This window comes from Lethenteron reissneri, chromosome 72, assembly GCF_015708825.2.
Source record: "Lethenteron reissneri isolate LAM-NWPU_2019-01 chromosome 72, ASM1570882v1, whole genome shotgun sequence".
NCBI lineage: Eukaryota > Metazoa > Chordata > Hyperoartia > Petromyzontiformes > Petromyzontidae > Lethenteron > Lethenteron reissneri.
The window spans coordinates 2,507,925-2,529,820 of NC_083850.1; the positions used below are offsets into that span (position 1 = coordinate 2,507,925).

The 21,896-nt window shown below is 45.2% G+C and overlaps 1 protein-coding gene across 1 annotated transcript in view; it reads left to right on the plus strand.

The window, feature by feature from the left end:
• The window catches only part of LOC133361317 (zinc finger protein 91-like), a gene marked incomplete at its 3' end in the record, with an annotated part of 1,159,662 nt that extends 1,145,243 nt beyond the window's left edge, over positions 1-14,419 (plus strand). Inside the window, exon 9 of the mRNA XM_061580255.1 lies at positions 14,098-14,419. Within this exon, the coding sequence (XP_061436239.1) occupies positions 14,098-14,419 (322 nt within the window). The remainder of the gene's footprint in view (positions 1-14,097) is intronic.
• Positions 14,420-21,896: the final 7,477 nt, after the last annotated feature.

The following is a 21,896-nucleotide window of genomic DNA, read 5'->3' on the forward strand; positions in this document are numbered from 1 at the left end:
TCATACCTACGTGAATTTACCGATATAACCAAAGAATATGGATCCCTGTAGTCACTAAAACTTCAAATCTAGATTGAACATATTCTATATGTATATTCTAATTGACCCCTTGCACATAATGTCCTAAGCATTTCAAATGGCATCGATAGAGATCCTGAACGTCCACTGTGACGGAATGGGTGTGGATCTGTGTGGTCAATGCAGCAGCAATAATAGCCAGGGCGGGAAGCAAGATCTGAACTGTAATGGTGAAGAATGAGTGCACGAAAATTTGGTCGCTTCAACACATCCACGATTTAAAAAAAGTGTCCGTCAGTGATTTGTGGTCGAGAGAGCCACCTCCCTTGACGTCAAAGGCATCTCAGAGTGCATTGCATGCGATGAGCCTCTCGCATCTCTCATCTCATCGCGTTTTAAATTGGACACCCCTCTCAGTGGTAGCTGTCGCTGTGCATTACAAGGCGAATTGGCAGCTGGCCTAGAAACAGGCGATAGACAGCGAAAATCTGAAGGTGGATGGAGGGTTACATGGTGAAGATATGCCCACTTTGTTATGTGGTCTAACCAAGAAACCAGTTATGAAAAATATGTCCACAGTATAGTAGAATGTACACGTGGGGTTTGCAGTGTCTGTGAATTTTGAGAGCGCGACAGGGCTTGAGCACCTGTGCATCACAGCAACATTGACCTGGGTTTGATTTCCACGTTTGGCCACATTCTCCGTGTGGATTGTGCAGCCACCTGTTCTGGGAATGTTCTGCAGCTTTCTCCCTGTTACTAAACCCACACAAGCAATGCAAATTGTTCAATTTGGATCGCAAACAGTATCAACTTTCTTGAAAAATGCGAGCAAACTTGGCAGAATCCTCCTGAAAAAAAGTCTTGAGACCGAGTAAGGCTGATTCTGCGTGAGAAGCATGGCAATAAATAACAAAAATAAACACACAGGGCGCACACGCAGAGTGGTTTACCGTGGCTCAGCGACTCCGGAGTTTGCTTTATCTTCTTGGAAGCCCTCTTCTCCAAAGCTCGGAGCAATTGGGTCCCACACAGGATTGGAGGACGTGGTGGCGGTGGCGGCGGTGGTGGTACTGCTGGTGGTAGCGGTCTGGAGCCATTGTCGCTCGATCTTGGCGAGGCGCTGCTCCTCCTCGAGGCGCTTTTGCTCCACAAGACGCTGCTCCTCCATCAAGTGCTCCTCCTCCTCTTGACGCTTCACCTCAACGAGGCGCTTCTCCTGCATGAGACGTTTCTCCTCGAGGAGCTTCACCTTGCGAAAGCGCCTCTCCTCAAGACGCTTCTTCTTCTTCTCGAGACGCTTCAGCTCTATGAGACGCTTCACCTCAAAAAGGCGATTCTCCTCCATGAGGTGCTTCTCTTCCTCGACCCGCTGCACCTCAATGAGGCGCTGCTCCTCGACAAGGCGCTTCACTTCTTCCACCTGCTTCTCCTCCATGAGGCGCTTCTCTTCCTCGACCCGCTTCACATCTATGAGGCGCTTCTCTTCCTCCAGATGCTTCTCCTTGAGACGCTTCACCTCGCGAAGGCGCTTCTCCTCCATGAAGCGCGTTTCTTCAAGGAGGCGCTTTTCCATGACCCGTTTCACGTCTTTGAGGATATTATTTCGAAGGCACTTCTGCTCCGTTTGGTGCTTCACCTTGGCGAGGCACTTCACCTCATTGGGGCGCTTCTCTTCCATTGGGCATTTCTCCTTCGCAAGGCGCTTGTCCTCCTGGAGACGCTTCACTCCGCTGAAGTTCTTCACCTCCCCAATGCTCCTCTGTTCACGCGAAGATAAGCACATGACCATTCAGACATGCACACTCAGGACAAAATCCATTCTCGCAGGCACACAAACATGGACGGGCACATAGACAAACAAAAATGCATACTGGCACATCTATGTACGGATGCAAACATGCACATTAACTCATGGCATGACGTGATGATGGAGGGATGGAGTGATGGTGTTGGGAGATGGTGTTGTGATACGGAGAGGAGAAATTGTGGAATGTTCTGGAGAGACGGTGCCTTGTGATGGTATTGACGCTTTATGAGGCTCTATGCTATTGTATTGATTCTCGAATTGAATCTTTCGTGACTGCAAGCATTCATACTCACGTATGTGACTTTACCGAAAAAACCTAAGAAAGAGTCACGTACGTGACTTTACCGAAAAAACTAAGAGTATATTGTATCGAGTTGGTGGTGATGTGAAGAGATTGTGTGGTGATGTGAGGTGTAGTAATGTTTTGGTGCAATGGTGTGGGAGTGTGGAGAGAATGTGGTGTTTGACTCCCATAGACCCCATACACACCTTTGGGGAACGATTTTCATAGCTTTGGCCTGGGAAAGGGTCCACTTCATCCATAATGTCCCCCCACGTGGTCGACTGACGCCATGACTCCCGGGCTACGGAAAACAAAATTAATTCAAAGGACGAGTAATGTATTAGAGAACGAAGCACGTGGATATTCACACAACTAATTCTGAGATTCTTGTAATTACCTCTTAACACATAACATGACCTGCTGTTGAGAAACATTAGTCACATGGCAGTAAAACATTACAAGTCATATTTTTGTAAGCATGTTGAGATCATCAATTTCATAAAGTTGAGACCCCCATTTAAACCAATATGGCTGAAACGCAGCTCTAAATCTATGTTGTCTGCCACCCTTGACCGTTTACCTCTTCCCATCACCAGCAAGCCACGTCTACTAAAAATAATTAATCAGGGAGCTGCCTCCTCTGCATAAAAGCCACGTGATGCAGGTAACTGGGACTTACCATCATAGTCCTCCAAGATGTCAGCCCACTTGCGTTGTCTGTCCATGTTGTTGGGAAGGAGTAGTTTCTGTTTGATGTTGGAGGGCCTGGGGAGGTTGTAAAAACGCTCAGATTTAGCAACCTTTTGAACCACTCATCCTCTCAATTATTACATATTTGACCACACGCTGTACCAATCAAATCACTCACTCGCTTGTTTGCCCACTCACGCGTGCGTCAGATCACTCACTCATCCACCCACGCGAACATGTTTATTCCAACTGCCTATTGCATTAAACATAATCGACAGACATAACCGTGATGATTAACCTCTAATCCAGACAAGCATGTTGATGCACAGCCCATTTGTTATTAATCGACTGCTTGATAAAGGCCCCCCTATGTCTTGTAGGTCATTGGGGTCAAATGACCGTACTTAAATCATTTGTTATAACCCGAGAATGACGTCGTAGGTCACTTGATGTCAGAGGTACCGCCCATGTGGCTGTGACATCACAGATAAGAGACGTCTATGGCAGCAGCTTGGGTCTGAACTAAAAGGCAGACTCCTCCCCCGTGTTGGATAACATTCAAAACATGTAATGCAGGGCACAATTATGCAGGCAATCAGAACACAATAATTATAGACATGTTAATCATATTATATGAGATTTAAACAGGTTAGTTATGAACGTTTTAAATGTTAACTTGCTTTGGGTCTAAACAATGACAGTAACAGTAACATATCAGAGCATGCCAAGTAACCTAACTAATAGTCATAATTTGGTTGCAGAAAATCCAAATATCAACATATTCAAATATAATGAAGCTTTAGTTTGTAGTCAAAACGTGCAATAAAAATAAACAACACACATCGTCAACAGGGACGCTCACGATAATTGTTTTTTACCCTTCTATCTGGCAACAAAACTGACACCTTTTTACAAGGAGTCATGTTTGCATAGACCGCAATACCTGCAGTCATAATACAAACAAAAGAACATAACTCTGATAATGTGCACTGTCCTTGAAGTTGATTGGTCCACACCCGAGACAGCTTTCCTTAGAGCCTAGTCTCACATGGGTTGGACCTGATGACGCCAAAAGGCGCACTGTAAAAAGGTGTCAGTTTTGTTGCCAGATAGAAGGGTAAAAAACAATTATCATATTTTACTGGCAAATGAGGTTCCCACAGGGACGCTCACCTCGTTGAGGATTCGCTCTGCAAAGGCTTCTTCTGCTGCTGCTCACTCGTGCGCATTCCTCTCGACTGCGGGTGGAGGCGTGGCTATGACGTAACAGAGGTGACGTCACTACAGCGAGGCTCCGCCCCCACGCGCTTGGCGGGCGCACCACGTGGTGCAGTGCGGGTGGTTGCGTCACCGGAAACAGCAGAGCCCTCGGTTCAACATTAAACATTTGCCCCCTCGCTTTGTGCTGTCTTTGATGTCGCCGTTACTGCGGCGAGGACTGAAGCGATGCCTGGCCATCAGGCCTGGCATATACCTAGGCCTCAGGCTTCATATTTGTTCGTAGTTATTTTTTGTTTAATTGGAATTATTAACTTGCATTTCATTAATTACATTTCAAGCGTATAAACACCATCCCATTGGTTTATTTACTTTTAAATTAAGGTTTTTATTATAGTTATTGATCTGTAGTTATATTTAAGTGAGTGAGGTGGTTGTACTAAGTGTGAATTTGAGTTCCATGTAAATTATTATTGTGTAAAGGATTTGTCTGTGTGCACCTATCCTGGCAGTGGTAATATGGGCTTTTTATGATTAAGTTGTTAATGAGATTGTTTATTTGTGTGTGTCTGTTATCTATGTCTGTGTCAGGTTACATATCTATGTTTGGATCTGTTTGTGTTTGTGAATTTATGATGGGTGGTGATGATGTTTCTTGATAATGGATGGTGGTGATGATGATGATGATGGGTGGTGATTATGAAGGGTGGTAATGATGATGGTTGATGATGATAATGTGTCATGATTATGATGGGTGGTAATGATCATGGGTGGTGGTAATGATTGGTGAGGTTATGATGATGGGTGGTGATGGTTATGGGTGGTGATGATGATGGGTTGTTGTGATTATGGGTGTTGATGATGATGGATGATTGGTGGTGGTTATGATGAATGTTGGTTGTGATGGTTGGGTGGTGGTGGTGTTGACGATGGTTGGTGATGGTGAGTTGATAGTGATAATGATGATCGGTGATGATAATGGGTGTTGATATTGATGATTTGTGTTGATGAATATGGGTGGTGATGAGTAAATGAGCCACCACCCGACGCATAACAGCAACAGAAGTAACTAAAGCAGCACCAATAACATCAGCGACAACAGCAGCAGCAACAACACATTTTGAGGGCGACGCAACTACTTCTGATTCTGCTGTTTCTGCTGCTCGACTATTTGTAGTCAGGTCCTGCTCTCGCGGGACCCAACACGTCTTTGGAAATGATTGCGATGATCATGTCTGAGCTGAGAATTAAGTGACTAAACGTTACTTTGTTTAACAATAACTGTGTGTAGGTTAGTATCTGGGGGCTCAGCGAATACTATTCATGAAAGAACTCGCACTCCTTTATGACCGACATTGTACTAATTTTGGTTGATCGAGACGAACAAGGCACGTGCCGTGTCCAGACGAACTTTTATTTCCAATATTGTCCTTAAATTTGATGCTAAAATAAACGTTAACACTGGATTAAACGTGCACCTCTTAACCTCTGCCTCGCATTTACGACTAACAATTTGCATTTACACTTAACATACAGTCAAGCACAGTAAAATGCGAATACGACAGTATTGTTATTCTAGGAATTTGAATTCGATTCTAACCCTGCACCCCTCACAGTTTGCATATCCAACCCCCGGTTCGATGGAACGTTCGCTTTACATACATATGAGCAGAGTGCGATTATAATACTTCTAATGAGATTTGAATGCCGTACCTCAGCTTATGGTGTAATGAATTAGGAAACCTAATGAATTAGGAAACCTAATTCATTACTATAGTTACTACTAGCAGTCGCCGCCCGCTTCGCGGGCGGTGTGTATATGCTTGGTTGGTGGGGAGTTGAAAGTGGCTGGACACAATATACATGTTTTGGTGATTGTTTTATGTTTATTTTTGTGAGGTTATATGTATTTTTATGAGACGCTCAATCGAGGGTGTCCAGACTCCCTCACGTCATCTCCAAATGCCCGCGCACTGATTTCCGTCATATCATCGCCTTTGTAGACGTACTTGTACAGGTACTTGATCGCCGTGATGCTCGAGCACACCTCGACGTTGATGTGGCAATCGTATTTCTGAGAGAAGAATGTATTGTACGCAACAACCCATTGATTGACTGTCGCATTGTCATATTTCTTGCCCTTGAACTTGAGCACGCCGTCAGTTCACAGGCGTCTTCTGTAGACAGGAAATCTATTCTGGTTGGTTTGTGTTACCTCGGACAGTGCCTTCGGGAAACCCTTGGTGCACTCGCCGTCCTTCATACACGGAGAGCTGGGGTTTAGGGCTCCACACGGCCCGTGCGTCATGGTGCATCATGCTGGTCAAAACTGTGTTGTACAGATCACTGTTCTTCACGGCATCTGGAAGATCCGCGGACACAAACTTGTCAAAGTCATGGCGAGTCCTGGGTTTGTCTTCATGGGCGAGAATAATGAGTATGTGAGCGTGCGGCAGTCCACGCTTCTGAAACTCGACCACATAGATTCGCGCGATTATGCTGCCCAAACACCCCATCATCGAGATCCTTCAACACTGCTTTGAGCTTCTGTTGCCACACACGTGCGACAATATCTGGCCTATCTTGAGCAGTTTGGTGTGGTCCGTTTCTGTCTATCGTCTTTGTGATTTCATCCCATTGAGGGTTGCACGTCACAGTCATGAACAAATCCAGCTTGCCAAACTCGCGCACCATCGCCATGGAGTCCTGATGAGTACATGTATCTCTCACCACCCGAGAACGACGCTGGAAGTACGATGCGCTGTCCGACTTGATCAAGGAAGTGACGGCGGCGGCTTGGCTCTGGATGCACTAACATGCCTGTGTCACGATCGTATTCCGACACTAAGCCTTCGTTTTCGCCTAATGCAACCACGCCCTCATGCAGGTACGCATCCAGAACTCCCTTGTAAAGATCAGCTCGAAGTGTCTTCTGGTTTGCCGCGACCCAGCGCAGACTCTCCTGTTCGCACTTGGCACGTTGGTCAACCACCCACTGTTGGAACAGTCGCCCGCCTTGGTGGAGAACCGACTGGTCGTTTTCCCTCTGGTAGAGTCGGTACACAACATGTTCGCGAAGCGCCATTCGCATCTTGTTCCGATACGTAGCGCCGTTCGTGTACTCATCCGTGTACGTCCAACCCAGTTCCCCGAGAGGGAGCAAGAGAGGACATTGAAGTAAATCGTAGATCGAATGGGTTTCGAACAGTCGCAAAAGCCCACCTGACCGTGGGAAGAGAAGCAAGTCTCAGTTATTCGCCGCGTTGCCGTCATCAACCAACACAGCAGCAACCTCCGTGGCCGTGGGGAGATTGTGCGTGCGAGGTCCCGCATAGTTGTTGGCACGCAGGCGAAACACGACGTTGACGGGGTTGTCGCCGGCTTCGATCATGCTTCTCATCCGCTGACCCATCGTAAGGAACTCGCGCACAAACGGGTTGCACGTCTCCATCATGTGCTCCAAGTCCAACAGCGCGACTCTGTTGAGGCCACAAAAAATCCCCTGTCGGCGAGCCACTCGTGCTTCCACATCTGGATCGTACACGTAAATCTGCGCAAACTTGGGCTTCATTGTCTGACCGGCTTGATCCGTATATGGTAACAAAGATCCCAAGAAATGGCTCATCGCTCCTTGGATACGGTATGTATACACGCCTCTCTGCCTTTGGACACTTTGATCTTCCGCTACTGGGTCGAAGCGGGGATTGCTGAAAGATGCACCAAGCGACGTAAATGCAACCACTTGATTGTACATGCGTATCTGTTTCCGAAACTATTCATCTTGGTACCACTTGCGTAGAATGGCCGGGGCAGGCTGGAGTGGCGGAAGAGCGACCTTGCCGTCAATGCAGCATGTGATCGAAGACTCGCCCGGCCACTTCCATGCTCGACACTTCGAGCAAACGGAAGTTGGCTCTGGTAGTTTGTGTTTTCCTGCGATGACATTCTTCCCCGAAACTCTCGAGACTTCAAACTCGTCTTGGTTGGCGAGGGCGTCCTTGTAGCGCTTGGCTCGCCGTTGAACGCGTCGCTGTTCCAGCGTCTCCTCGACTTCGTTTTCTGTCCTCTCCATTTGCCGTTGGGACTGGCGCTGTCACATCTCCTCTTGTTGTTCTTCCGTCATCCTGGCGAGACGTTCAGCTTCCAACTCAGCATGGCGTCGACGCGCTTCCTCCTGCTGTTCTTCCGTCAACCTCCCAAGGCGCTCTGCTTCCAGCACACTGTGGCGACGTCGTTCTTCGTCTTGCTGCTGTTCCGTCAACCTTCGGCGCCGCTCAGCTTCCGATTCACTGCGACGATATCGTTCATCCAGTAGTCTCTCGGCAGTCATTCTCGAACGACGCTGGGCCTCCAGCGCAGCGCGATGTGCTCGCTCAGCATCTTGTTGAAACGGAGATCGCTCAGCACGTCGCAAGCGATCCTTCTCGTTGCGCTTTAGGCGACGCAACTCTTGAAAGCCCAGTGTGAGTTGTGGATCCTCCCGCCCTGCGGCTCGAGCAATGACAAAGTCAGGGTCGTCTTCTTCTTGCTTACCTTCCTAAAGAACCACATGGAAGTCGCCGGGAGAAACGACATGATCGTGTACGTCCATGAGGACATCCTGCATATCACTTGGTTGATCCATTGTGTCGTTGCCAGCGTTGGTTGCTATGCGCCCTTCATCGATAGCATTCCCCAAGTAAAGCTCTCACTTTGGCTTATTCAACCGAAATCGCTTCATTCGGCGGCGATTGCGGCAACGATCTTTGACCTCCTTGGGCTCGGTCGCGGCAGGAGTTGCATGTGCGATTTCGTTTTTGTGCAAAGCGTCCTCGAGCTCCTCTCGTGTGTCTCTGTTTCGCTTGCTATAGGGATTTGGATGAAGCATTATCCTAGGTGAGGGTGAGTATGAAATAGTTGAGCAGCTTAGGCACCCTCTCCGTGTTCCACGACCAGTACTTGTAGTAATCGTGGTGGCTGTGGTCAGATATCTGGAAGTCTGCGTACACAAACGTGACGCGTTAGACAGAAAGCCTATGTAAAGCGCGTTGCCTCTCAGTCTGTGACATCTGAAGCACTGTAGAATATATGTCGCTGTACTGTTGCGCACGGGTACTGGCAGATATAGTCCCTCCGACTGACGCACAGACGTAGTGACGACAGATATAATACACGCAGTGCCTCTACCCTGCTCGCTACCAAGTCCCTACGCGACCGCCAGCTATGTTCTTGCGCGTTCAGAGTGTTTGTTTTACCCAAAGATGACCCTCACTTCCGCACGCAGCACTATCCACCATAAGCGCACACTGGCACACTTACAGATGCAGCGGTTTGTTTTGTTTGATTTTATTAGTAACGCAGCATCGATATGCGCTCCACCATTTCGAAAATGTTATTTGTCGGTGTTATGCGGTCCATTTACATAAACATACGTAATATTAGCGTAACTACCATTCGCACACTTGCATACACACCACTCACATAGCGCAGGGTCTGCGCCCACAGTGCACTGCACCACTGCGGCGCAGACCTTGTCAGACCTATGCTATCACACAGCGCTTACCTTCTGTGTGCTTCTGCATGTTTGGAAACGGACGACTGACTGACTGACGCGTGCTGCCGCCACAAAGCACGCAGGCCACTTTGAGGCAATTAAATGTAAGGGATAATTAATTAGTCCAATGAGATCGAGCGCTGGTTTGATATGTAGGGCCGGGAACTGTGCAGGGCCACTTTGCACACACTTGTTTCGGCCCAATTAAAGATTAAGCACAGTGGTTTCAAGGGAATGGGCGTAATATTGATGGAGCTGCGTACGAAAGAGTGGTCAGTTTTGTCCACTGGGCCGTCGAACCGAACCCCACCAATAATGAACAGATTTTATTGAAAGTTCTGGAATTGAAAATGTATGTGGCTATCTGATTAGTGGAGGGTTCTTGGTTGCAGCCGCGGACGTTCTTCGTTGGGGAGATATCGCCACCAGAACGCAGCGTTCGGCGGGTGCAACAGCAACACTGTACCTACAGTAGATTTTGCGTTGCGACCATCACTGTGAATATGGTGTTGTGTGAAAGTAGGTGCAATTGTTGACCGAAGAGACGCTGTTGTGCGGCAGGTTTATTTATTTATATTTGTCGAATGAAAGTGAGCTGTGGCTTTTTGCCGGCTGTTTTATTAATTTTTATCGACGAATCAGAGCTAGCTGTTTGGGCGGGTCCGTAAATAAATTAACGTCCAGATACGCACGCAGACGACCAAACCAGCGTAGTTGTTTAAGATAGTCGTTTAATGTTGAGTGTTATCGTTTATAGTGATACAGCTGAAGTCATAGAGGTGAAACGGCCTAAGTGTGTACGAATGTAGATAGGGCATCGCCGTTGGTTCATCCACCCATCCCGCCTCAAGACTTATGTCCGTCCCCACCCAGACAGCTCATCCCCATATCCTGTACAGCCCAAGTCTGGTGTGTCCGACGTGGTGGGGCGCTCGGCAAACGGAAACTATACATTGCGACGCTTTAAAATAATAGTAGTTTAATGTTTAGTGCTATCGTTTATAATGTTACAGTTGACATGTTATAGAGTACAGGTGATCTCCAGTATATTGTACTTCGGGATTAGGGACCAGAATGCTGCGAAACGATTTATAACGGGGCCATTCCCCTCTGGAAACATGTTAATGGGGAGACAGCCAAGATGCTGCTCGTTAAGGGCAGACTTGTGTGACGGAGATTAGCGAATACTACCGAATAATTAGCTCACACTCATTTATGACTAAATTTGTCGTAATTTTGGTTGATTATGGAGAACAAGACACCTGCTATGTTGACGAATTCTTATCACAAAGTGTACTTACCTATATTGCTAAAATATCGTTAACACTAGAATAAACTTGAAGTTCTTAGCCATCTCATCACGTTGCTTCAAATATGCTCTAGGTTGAGTGTCCTGATGTGGTCTGAAGCATTTACTGTGATTAAATTGAAGCATTCAAAGCGGTCCACAACCCTGAATTGTGCAGCTTGGAATAATGGAGGAATTCGAAATAAATTTCTTTTTTTAACCTGAGGCCATAATTAGGAGGTACATCACAAGCGAAAGCGATAGTATTTGCCAAGAATATCTTCATTAATCGAAAACGAAAGTAGGAAGTTCAAATGGTGTCATATACCGCCTAATATTCGAGTTGGATCTTTGGGGCTGTATAATGTGTAAAGTTGAAGGTGCTAGGTGTTGTCTTCTTCTAACAGCTACTAACGTGCGTGTTGTCTGTTTTTAGGATTTGTCCATTGTTGTTGAACTTGTCGTGCGCATTTCTTGTTGAGTTCTGTCACTTTAGTGTTGCAGTTTGTTAAAGAATCCGCCACGTGAGCGTGGTGTTTTGCTTAGTGGGAATTTCGCTTTGTTACAATTTGTGATTGTTATAATAATTGTAACGATTCATAAGCTCATGAGCTTATAATGTGTTTGTGCGTTTATTTATTAATGGAAAACTGTCTATTGCTCTTCGATACCATTGAGATGGAACATTCATCCAGCAGTGAAAATCGTGATTCTATAACGACCGTAGTGTAATTGTAAGTATTTTAATCCGATCCTTGCACGTACACTATACATACATATGAGCAAAGTGCTATTTTAATAAGACCACACTGTGATTCTACTGCTTATAATGATATTATAATACCTTACCTCCGTTTATATGGTTATAAATTAAAACACTAGTTTATAATCATTTAATGTTTAGTGTTATCGTTTATAGTATTACAGTTTACATGTTATAGAGTACAGTTTATCCACGACATTCTTCGGGATTAGGGACTGGTACGTTGATGAACGATTAACTATGGGGACCTTTCCCATCAAGGAACACGTGTTAATCGGGTAGACAGCCAAGATGCTGCCGGTTAAGGGCACACTTGTGTGACGGAGATCCTCCTCCTGAAATTATCTTAACATATTTTTGCTAGGAACATTATAAAATAAAGACCGGACAAACATTTTTTAAAATACTTTTTATTAATCTGCAATCATTTGTATGTCAAAACTCGAAGGAAATATGTATTATGTCCTATGTTCACACATTTCCAGTAGGATGCAAACCATTTCCGTTCCAGGAATACCAAAGCATTTCCTTATTAGTTCACCACATTTGTTAACTGTGCGTCTATGTTGAAGTCAAGGCCATATATCCAACGAACGCGTCATCAATGTACATCCTGAAATCGGCGATCTAAAGTCGATTAATACCAATCAAAAACAGCTGTATACTTGACAAACTCGTTTAAAATATTGAGTAAAGATGTACATACAGACGCATTCCAACTTTAGCTCAACAGGAACACGTAACGACTACAATTGAACCCTCTCACAACCAGTGCTTATCACACCACTTCGGCAAGTAATCCGATAACATTACAAACCACCACTGTGCACGTCACGAAACTCTCACAAAAACAATAAAACTAAAATGGTCAAAATTACGCACAAAAGTACTCGATACGGCTTAATAGGTATAACCACATGACGTAATATTTTTTCAGTCACCCCGAGCTCTCGGTTTGATCCCCGAGCCACTCCATTACATCCAGCCATCTCTCGGGATCCAACTGCATGGGATCGAATGTGGAAACTTCTTCAGGACCAATTGCAGCACCTTGAATTTCAGCTTTTGATTTCAGTTTCCTATCATTGTGGACCTTCTGATGCATGTTCATGGTTGATGACCGTGCAAATGCCTTCCCACACACAGAGCACAAGAATGGCTTCTCACCCGTGTGTGTTCTCTGGTGACTTTGAAGATGTGATGACTTTGCAAATGTCTTCCTACACACAGAGCACAGGAATGGCTTCTTGCCCGTATGTGTTCTCTGATGGTCTTGACAAGTTGACGAGTGTGCAAATGCCTTTCCACACACAGGGCACAGGAATGGCTTCTCGCCGGTGTGTGTTCTCTGGTGATTCTGAAGATGTGATGACTGTGCAAATGTCTTCCCACACACAGGGCACATGAACGGCTTCTCGCCCGTGTGTGTTCTCTGGTGACTCTGAAGATGTGATGAATGTGCAAATGTCTTCCCACACACAGGGCACATGAACGGCTTCTCGCCCGTGTGTGTTCTCTGGTGTCTCTGAAGATGTGATGGCCATGAAAATGTCTTCCCACACACAGAGCAATTGAATGGCTTCTTGCCTCCGTGTGCGCGGGGCTGTGGAGAGCGTCTCTGCTCCATGTGAGCGAAGTAACAGCAGCGGTGTTATCGAGTCAAAAGTACGCTATCGGCCGCAAGGATGTTTAGCGTTGAGTTTGGGATATTGTTTCACTCCCTCGTCGAGAAGGCCGCTCTCTTCCTTTTCTAAAGTTACATGCTAATTTCTCTGCATTCACTTTAAATCGAGGACAAAGTTTTTCCATTTATTCAAAATAAGCGCACAATTACAAACTGAGATGCACTTACATATTCATGCATGAAGCACAATGGGCACATTACCCTTCGGTATGTTAAAAGACATGCGGATTGTGCCTTCCAAAATTAACAATCGAATGCAAATATCTTGAAAGACAAAGGATTGGATCCTAGGGGGGAGTTATAAGTCGGCTCAGAAACAGAGCTCAATGCCATTTCGAGAGGGAACTTGATGAGGTTGGACACTCGACTCGTCGCTCTGCTGATCGCCCTTCAACCGCGAGACAACGCAGCCTGGCGAGCACAATTGCTGTGTCGACAGTTAGGCGACTTTGCGTCGGGAGAGTTCGTGGCGACATCTTTAGACGGGTTCCAGACACCGATATATCGTGAATCTCCAAGTAAGTGTCTATTTTCGCGGATAAACTCTTAAACGTGTTCGTCGTCAAATTTATGGGATTTTTTTTGCGTCTCGCTTAGACGCGAGTGTCGTTCTTGTTATAGCAGTTAACAAAACTCAACGCTAAACATCCTTGCGGCCGATAGCGTACTTTTAACTCGATAACACCGCTGCTGTTACTACGCTCACATGGAGCAGAGACGCTCTCCACAGCCCCACGCACACGGAGACAAGAAGCCATTCAATTGCTCTGTGTGTGGGAAGTCATTTTCATGGCCATCAGATCTTCAGAGACACCAGAGAACACACACGGGCAAGAAGCCGTTCCTTTGCCCTGTGTGTGGGAAGGCATTTGCACAATCGTCAACTCTTCAAACTCATCAGAGAACGCACACGGGCGAGAAGCCATTCCTGTGCCCTGTGTGTGGGAAGGCATTTGCACGGTCATCAACTCTTAAAACTCATCAGAGAACGCACACGGGCGAGAAGCCATTCCTGTGCCCTGTGTGTGGGAAGGCATTTGCACAATCATCAACTCTTCAAAACCATCAGAGAACACACACGGGCGAGAAGCCATTCCTGTGCCCTGTGTGTGGGAAGGCATTTTCACAGTCGTCAAATCTTAGCACGCATCAGAAGGTCCACAATGATTGGAAACTGAAATCAAAAGCTGAAGTTCAAGGTGCTGCATTGAGTCCTGAAGAATTTTCCACCCTCGATCCCATGCAGTTGGATCCCGAGAGATGGCTGGATGTAATGGAGTGGCTCGACGATCAAACCGAGAGTCAGGGATGACTTACAGTTTTTGTGAGAGTGTAATGACGTGCACAATGGTGGTTTGTAATGTTATTACTTGCCGAAGTGGCGTGATGAGCAGTGGTTGTGATATAATTCAATTCCGGACAATATTGTAGTGTTTAAGTCTTCCTGTTGAGCTAAAGTTGGAATGCATCTTTAGTTAGATCTTTTCTCAACATTTTAAACGGGTTTTTTCAAGCATATAGATTTTTTTGGTTGGTATTAATCGACTTAAGATAGCCGATTTCAGGATGTACATTGATGACGCGTTCGTTGGATATATGGCCTTGACTTCAACATAGACGCACAGTGAACAAATGTGGTGAACTAATAAGGAAATAATGGGGAATGATACTTTAACGCGTTGGTATTCCTGGAACGGATATGGTTTGCATTGTATTGTAACTGTTTGAACATAGGACATAATACATTCGGTTCGAGTTTTGACTTGATTGCAGATGAATAAAAAGTTTTTTTTAACAAATGTGTGTCCGTTCATTTATTCATATCAACAACGTGTTTTAAGCGAGTTTCAGGCGGAGGATCTTCGTCACACAAATCTGCCCTTAACCGGCAGTCTCCCCATTAACATGTGTTCCTGGAGGGGAAAGGGCCCCATTATTAATCGATTCACAACGTTACGGTCCCTAACCATCAAGTATACCGGGAATCCTGTACGCTATGACATGTGAACTGTAACACTATAAACGATAACACATTAAAATACTATAAACTAGTTTCATCATTTATAACACCAAAAACAGAGGTACGGTATCATAATCTCATTACAAGCAGTAGAATTTCAACGTGATCGTATTAAAATCACACTCTGCGCATATGTATGTATAGCGTACGTGCAAGCGAACTGTGCTCGTATGTACGAATGTAATATGCATATATGGCCTTTGGACATGCGAACCGGTGGTCGGATATGCGAATTGGGGGGTGCAGGATTATGATCGGATTAAAACGATTAGAATCACACTTTGGTAGTATTAGAATTACACTGAGCTAGAATGTATGTTAAATGGAGATGCACATCGGGAGTCGTAAATGCGGCCTGGGTGGTACCAGATTTAGAATCGCATCAAAATTATTAAAATCGCACCATGGTCGTATTAGAATCAAGCTGCCCACTGCTGGTAGAATGTTACATTGCAATGGCACCGAATAGCACTATCCAGTATTGATATTTTGCGTGGAGCCTACAAGCGCAACCTTGCGCATTTTGACCTGGTTCTCGACGCCCGTCCCTCGCCCATGGTAGAATCTTGTCCATTTCGGGGCGTCAAGGGTTCGCACCACAGCCTTGAAGGATTAGGCAGGTCCCTGGCTTCTTTTGAAGAATATGACCAGGCTCCAGGCACCGGTTCCTCGCACGTGGCGGATCCTTGAGGCACCCCGGGCCTCAAGCGATACATTATAACGCTATACAATAACATTATTATCTAGTGTAATAGATTAGAACAACCTGTGCATGTAACATGTATGTATGTAATATTGGGTTTGTGTGATTATTTTTTATATACATACTGAATATTGCTATTTGATGCCATTGAGATTAACATCCAGCAGTAGACAGCTTGATCCTAATACCACCAAAGTGTTATTCAAATAATTTTAATCCCATCCTGATTCTGCACGTTCCGTTTCACATATCCCACCATTGGTTCGCACGTCCATATTACATACATGCATACATGTTACATGCATACATGTTACATGCATACATGTTACATGCATACATGTTACATGCATACATGTTACATGCATACATACTACGTACAGACATGTTACATGCACATATACTTACTACAAACAGACATATAAAATGCACATATACTTACTGCATACAGACATGTTACATGCATGAATGTTATATACTTACGACCGTAGTCTGATTCGAAGAGGACCACGGAGTGATTCGAATAATTTGAATGCGATTCGAATATCACACTTCAATGTAGGTTGTTCTAATCGAATTACAATTATTCGAATCCCACTATAGTCGTATTAGAATCACACTGTCCACTGTTGGATTAATTTGTGGTAAAGAGTATAACAATCACACATTATAACATATATAAAGAGTATAACAATCACACATTATAACATATATACAATACACATGATTTCAAAAACGTATTTAAACATTTCTATGCATTTTTTTAAACTGAGAATGTCGTTGTCCATGTGTGGAGACGGAGCTCGGTGGAATGTGTCGTCTCCGCTGTGTTTCGGAATCCGTGTGATCACCCAGTCACATCGCCTAACTCCAGTCACAGCGCCTTACCCTTTAAAATAACACTACAAACTAGTGTTATAGTAAACTATAATGTTGTGAACTCTAGCAATATAAGCTATGAGCGATACATTATAACGCTATAAAATAACATCATAAACTATTGTTACAGATTAGAACACCGTACTTTGAAGTGTGATATTCGAATCTCATTCGAATTCTTAGCTTCACACCGTGGTCCTGTCTTTGCCGCTGGCCCCCGAGGTCTCTCCCTGCTGGGCGCCGACTGCAGGGGGGGGTCCCGCCGTTCCCCGACCCCTCGCTGGTCTGCGAACAGCTGCTGCCGCCGCTGGGCTCATCGTTCGCGGGGTAAGGACTGTCGCCCGACGGTTCACCTCCCTGGTTCGCACCTCCGCGAGTTCGCGAGAGGGACATGGCTCGTCGCCGGTTCCCGTACGCCTGTAAACACATCGTTGCCTCTCCTCCAATCCAATGCGACGCCTCCCCTCACACAGCCCCGCCCAGCGATCACACGCTCTGAACGGGGGTCAGGGCTCGGAGGGCGAATGACGTGATAACGTTCGTTTAAAGCAGGGATCCTCAAACTTTTTAAACAGGGGGCCAGTTCACTGTCCCTCAGACCGTTGGAGGGCCGGACTATAGTTAAAAAAAACTATGAACAAATTCCTATGCACACTGCATATATCTTATTTTGAAGTGAAGAAACAAAACGGGAACAAATACAATATTTAAAATGAAGAACAAGTAAAGTTAAATCAACAAACTTGCCAGTATTTCAATGGGAACTATGGGCCTGCTTTTGGCTAATGAGATGGTCAATGTCCGGTTCCATATTTGTCACTGCTAGTCGTAGCAAGTGATGCAAGTGTGCATCCGTTAGTCTAGATCTGGTTGGAGATATCAAATGTTTCATTCTGGAAAACGTCTGTTCACAGACATAAGTGCTGCCAAAGATGGTTGCCATTTTGAGTGCATGGTTCCTGAGATGAGGATATGTCTCAGAGGGGAGAGATGCATAGAAATTATGAAGGCTGCTTGACTTGAATGCGTCTTTCAGAGAGTCACAATTCTGCAGTTCAGCCAGTTCCATTAGGTAAATTGTATCCACATTTTCAACGTCAATAGAAAATGGGTTACGGAAAAGCTGTATGTCCTGTTCATGGAGATGAAGCTCTTTAAATCCAAATTGGAACTCCTTTTGCAATTTTTCCAGTGAATCCACACATGTTTTGTTTGGGAATGCAACCAATGTTTTTTCCGCTAACAGATTTTGAGTTGTGGGGAGATGGCATAAGTTTTCCTCCTTCACTTGTTTGATGAGGAGGCCTAATTGTACTTCAAATGCGTTGACATGTGATTGCATATCACAGATGAGCTTCCCCTTTCCTTGAAGTTGCACATTGAAACTGTTGAGTAGCTCTGTTACATCTGTCAGAAAGGCAAGGTGCCATTTCCATTCTGCATCATTGAGCCCTGGTACTTCTTTGTTTTTTTTAAGCAGAAAAGCTGTAATCTGTGGAAGTAAGTCATAAAAACGTTTCAAAACTCTCCCTCGACTCAGCCAACGGACTTCTGTGTGATACAGAATATATTCATAGTCAGCATTTAGCTCAGACAGAAATTCCTGAAATTGTCTGTGGTTTAGTGCATGAGCTCCAATGAAGTTAACACAAGATACCACAAATTTCATAACAGAGTCCCACTTCAGTGATTTACTACACAGCGCTTGTTGGTGGATGAGGCAGTGTATGGCTATTGGATGAGAATGGTTATGTTTGTCCATCTCTTGGTTAATGCGAGCAATTACTCCTTTCTTAGACCCCACCATGCTAGGAGCACCATCAGTTGTCACACTGGCTAGTTTAGCCCAGTTCAGCTCCAAACCATTCACAGTTTGGCAAACCTGTTCATAGATATCCTCTCTTCTTGGTTCTTTCGGTAAAGTCACGTAGAAGGGAAGTAATAAAATAATAAAAATAAACCATAAAATAATTCTCACGACGTTTCGGCCACAACGCAAGCAGCCGTCCTCAGGTGAAAACCAGGTCTGTCGGGGAGACAGCGTCTGAATGAAACAGCACACGAGCTTGGAGCATGTATATAAGCTGGGTTGGAAGCGGGGGAAAGAGCGCCTTGACAAAAGAATTTGCATATCAAGAGGAATTTAGCATATTTATGGGAAATGCAGGAATGTTATTAGTACTACATATGCAGCACGGGCATATGTAGTACTAATCACATTCCTGCATGAGTTCATTCATGAGTGGTATTCACTAAGCCCAGATGGCACTAACCTGCACTCAGTTTTGTTGAAACAAAGTAAACATTAGGCGCTCAAATCTCAGCCCAATCATGGTCATTGCAATTATTTACAAATGCGTGTGGGGTCCCACGAGGACAGGGCACGTCCAAAAACTCACATTATAAACTCTAACAATATAACTGTTATAGCTGTACATTGTAACCCTATAACAATAACACTGTAATCTACTTTTATAGTAAAATCTAATGTTGTGAACTCTAACAATAAAGCCTATGAGCTCTACATTATAATGCAAAAAATTGCATTATAAGCTAGTGTTATAGATTGGAACACCATACATTGAAGTGTGATATTGGAATCGCATTCGAATTATTAGAATTACTCCGTAGTCCTCTTAGAATCACACTATGCTCGTCAATACGTTACATGTATTTACGTAACATATCTGTATGTAATATGTATGTATGTAATATGTATGTATGTAACATGTCTGCATGTAATATGTATGTAATATGTATGTATGTAATATGTATGTATGTAATATGTATGCATGTAATATGTATGTATGTAACATGTATGTATGTAATATGTATGTATGTAATATGGACGTGCGAACCAAGGGTGGGATCTGTGAAACGGAAGGTGCAGGATCAGGATCTGATTACGTTTTTTGTCGCACCAGAATTACACTGTGCTCAAATCTACGTTATATGAAAATACGCATCAGAAGACCAAAATGTGGCCTGCGAGGTGCCAGGTTTAGAATAGCATAAAATTATTAGAATCACACCATCATCGTATTAGAATCAAGTTGCCCACTGATTCATGAATGTTCTATCTCAATGGCATCGAATAGCAATACACAAGTATGGAAATGTATAAATAATTGAACAAACCCACTATGAGCTCGTGCGATTATGAATCGTTACAATTGTAACGACTCCAGACTATGTAGACTGTAGAGGGTTATTTTATTTAGCCTGTAACACTGCTTACGACTCCAGAATCACGATATAGCAACGACAACGACGAGACAGCAACAAGCCACGACCCGATATTCCACCAAAACAGCCCCGGACCTCGTTCCTCCCCCTCTCTTATTCTCGGTGTGAATCTACCACGACCCTTAGTCCCACCTTCTCTTCTTTCACTCTTTATAGCCTATTGTCACCGCTTGTCCCTTAGTAGATGCACTGTCTTCACATCAGCAATATGTTTTAGAAGCCAAGTGCATCAGGGCAGCAGCTGTAGCAAAATTCCCCGACGCCCAACAATCACAATCTTAACGGGCAACTGCAAGGGGTACGCGGTGTGACCACACTCACTCGACAACAACAACAAACCAACACAATAACCACAACAATGAATATCAAACGCTTCCACGTTGTCGAAGGGAACCCTTCCCATCGTTCGTGGGTTGGGAGTGAAGCCTACTAACACAAACTTGAGCATTTTGACCTGGTTCTCGACGCCAGTCCCTCGCCCATTGTGGAATATTGTGCCTTTCCGGGCGTCAAGGGTTCGCACCACAGGCTTGAAGGGTTAGGCAGGTCCCTGGCTTCTTTGAGAAACATGACTGGGCTCCATGCACCGATTCCTCGCACGTGGGGGATCCTTGAAGCACCCCGGGCCTCAGGGACTAGGAAACTGTGGGCGCCACAACACATTTCATTTGGAGTACGGTTTCCGTTGCCGAGAGCCCCACCGCGTTGGACACACCAGACTTGGGCTGTACAGGACATGGGGATGAGCTGTCTGGGTGGGGACGGACATAACTACATGCGTACACACTGCGGCCATTTCACCTCTATGACTTCTACCTGTCGCCGCCGAATGCAAATATCCTGAAAGACAAAGGATTGGATCCTAGGGGGGGGTGAGTTATAAGGCGGCTCAGAAGCAGAGCTCAATGCCATTTTGAGAGGGAACTTGATGAGGTTGGACGCTCGACTCGTCGCTCTGCTGATCGCCCTTCAACCGCGAGACAACGCAGCCTGGCGAGCACAATTGCTGTGTCGACAGTTAGGCGACTTTGCATCGGGAGAGTTCGTGGCGACATCTTCAGACGGGTTCCAGACATCGAAATACCGTGAATCTCCAAGTAAGTGTCTATTTTTTTACGGATAAACTCTTAAACGTGTTCGTCGTCAAATTAGCGGGATTTTTTTCCGTCTCGGTTAGACGCGAGTGTCGTTTTTGTTTTAGCAGTTAACAAAATCCAAAACTCAACGCTAAACATCCTTGCGGCCGATTGCGTACTTTTGACTCGATAACACCGCTGCTGTTGCTACGCTCACATGGAGCAGAGACGCTCTCCACAGCCCCACGCACACGGAGACAAGAAGCCATTCAATTGCTCTGTGTGGGAAGTCATTTTCATGGCCATCATATCTTAAGAGTCACCAGAGAACATACACGGGTGAGAAGCCATTCCTGTGCCCTGTGTGTGGGAAGACATTTGCACACTCATCAACTCTTCAAACTCACCAGAGAACACACACGGGCGAGAAGCCATTCCTGTGCTCTGTGTGTGGGAAGACATTTGCACACTCATCAACTCTTCAAGATCATAAGAAAACACACACGGGCGAGAAGCCATTCCTGTGCTCTGTGTGTGGGAAGACATTTGCACACTCGTCACATCTTCAGAGACACCAGAGAACACACACTGGTGAGAAGCCGTTCCTGTGCTCTGTGTGTGGGAAGGCATTTTCACTTTCAGCAAACTGCCAACGCCATCAGAAAACACATACGGGCGAGAAGCCATT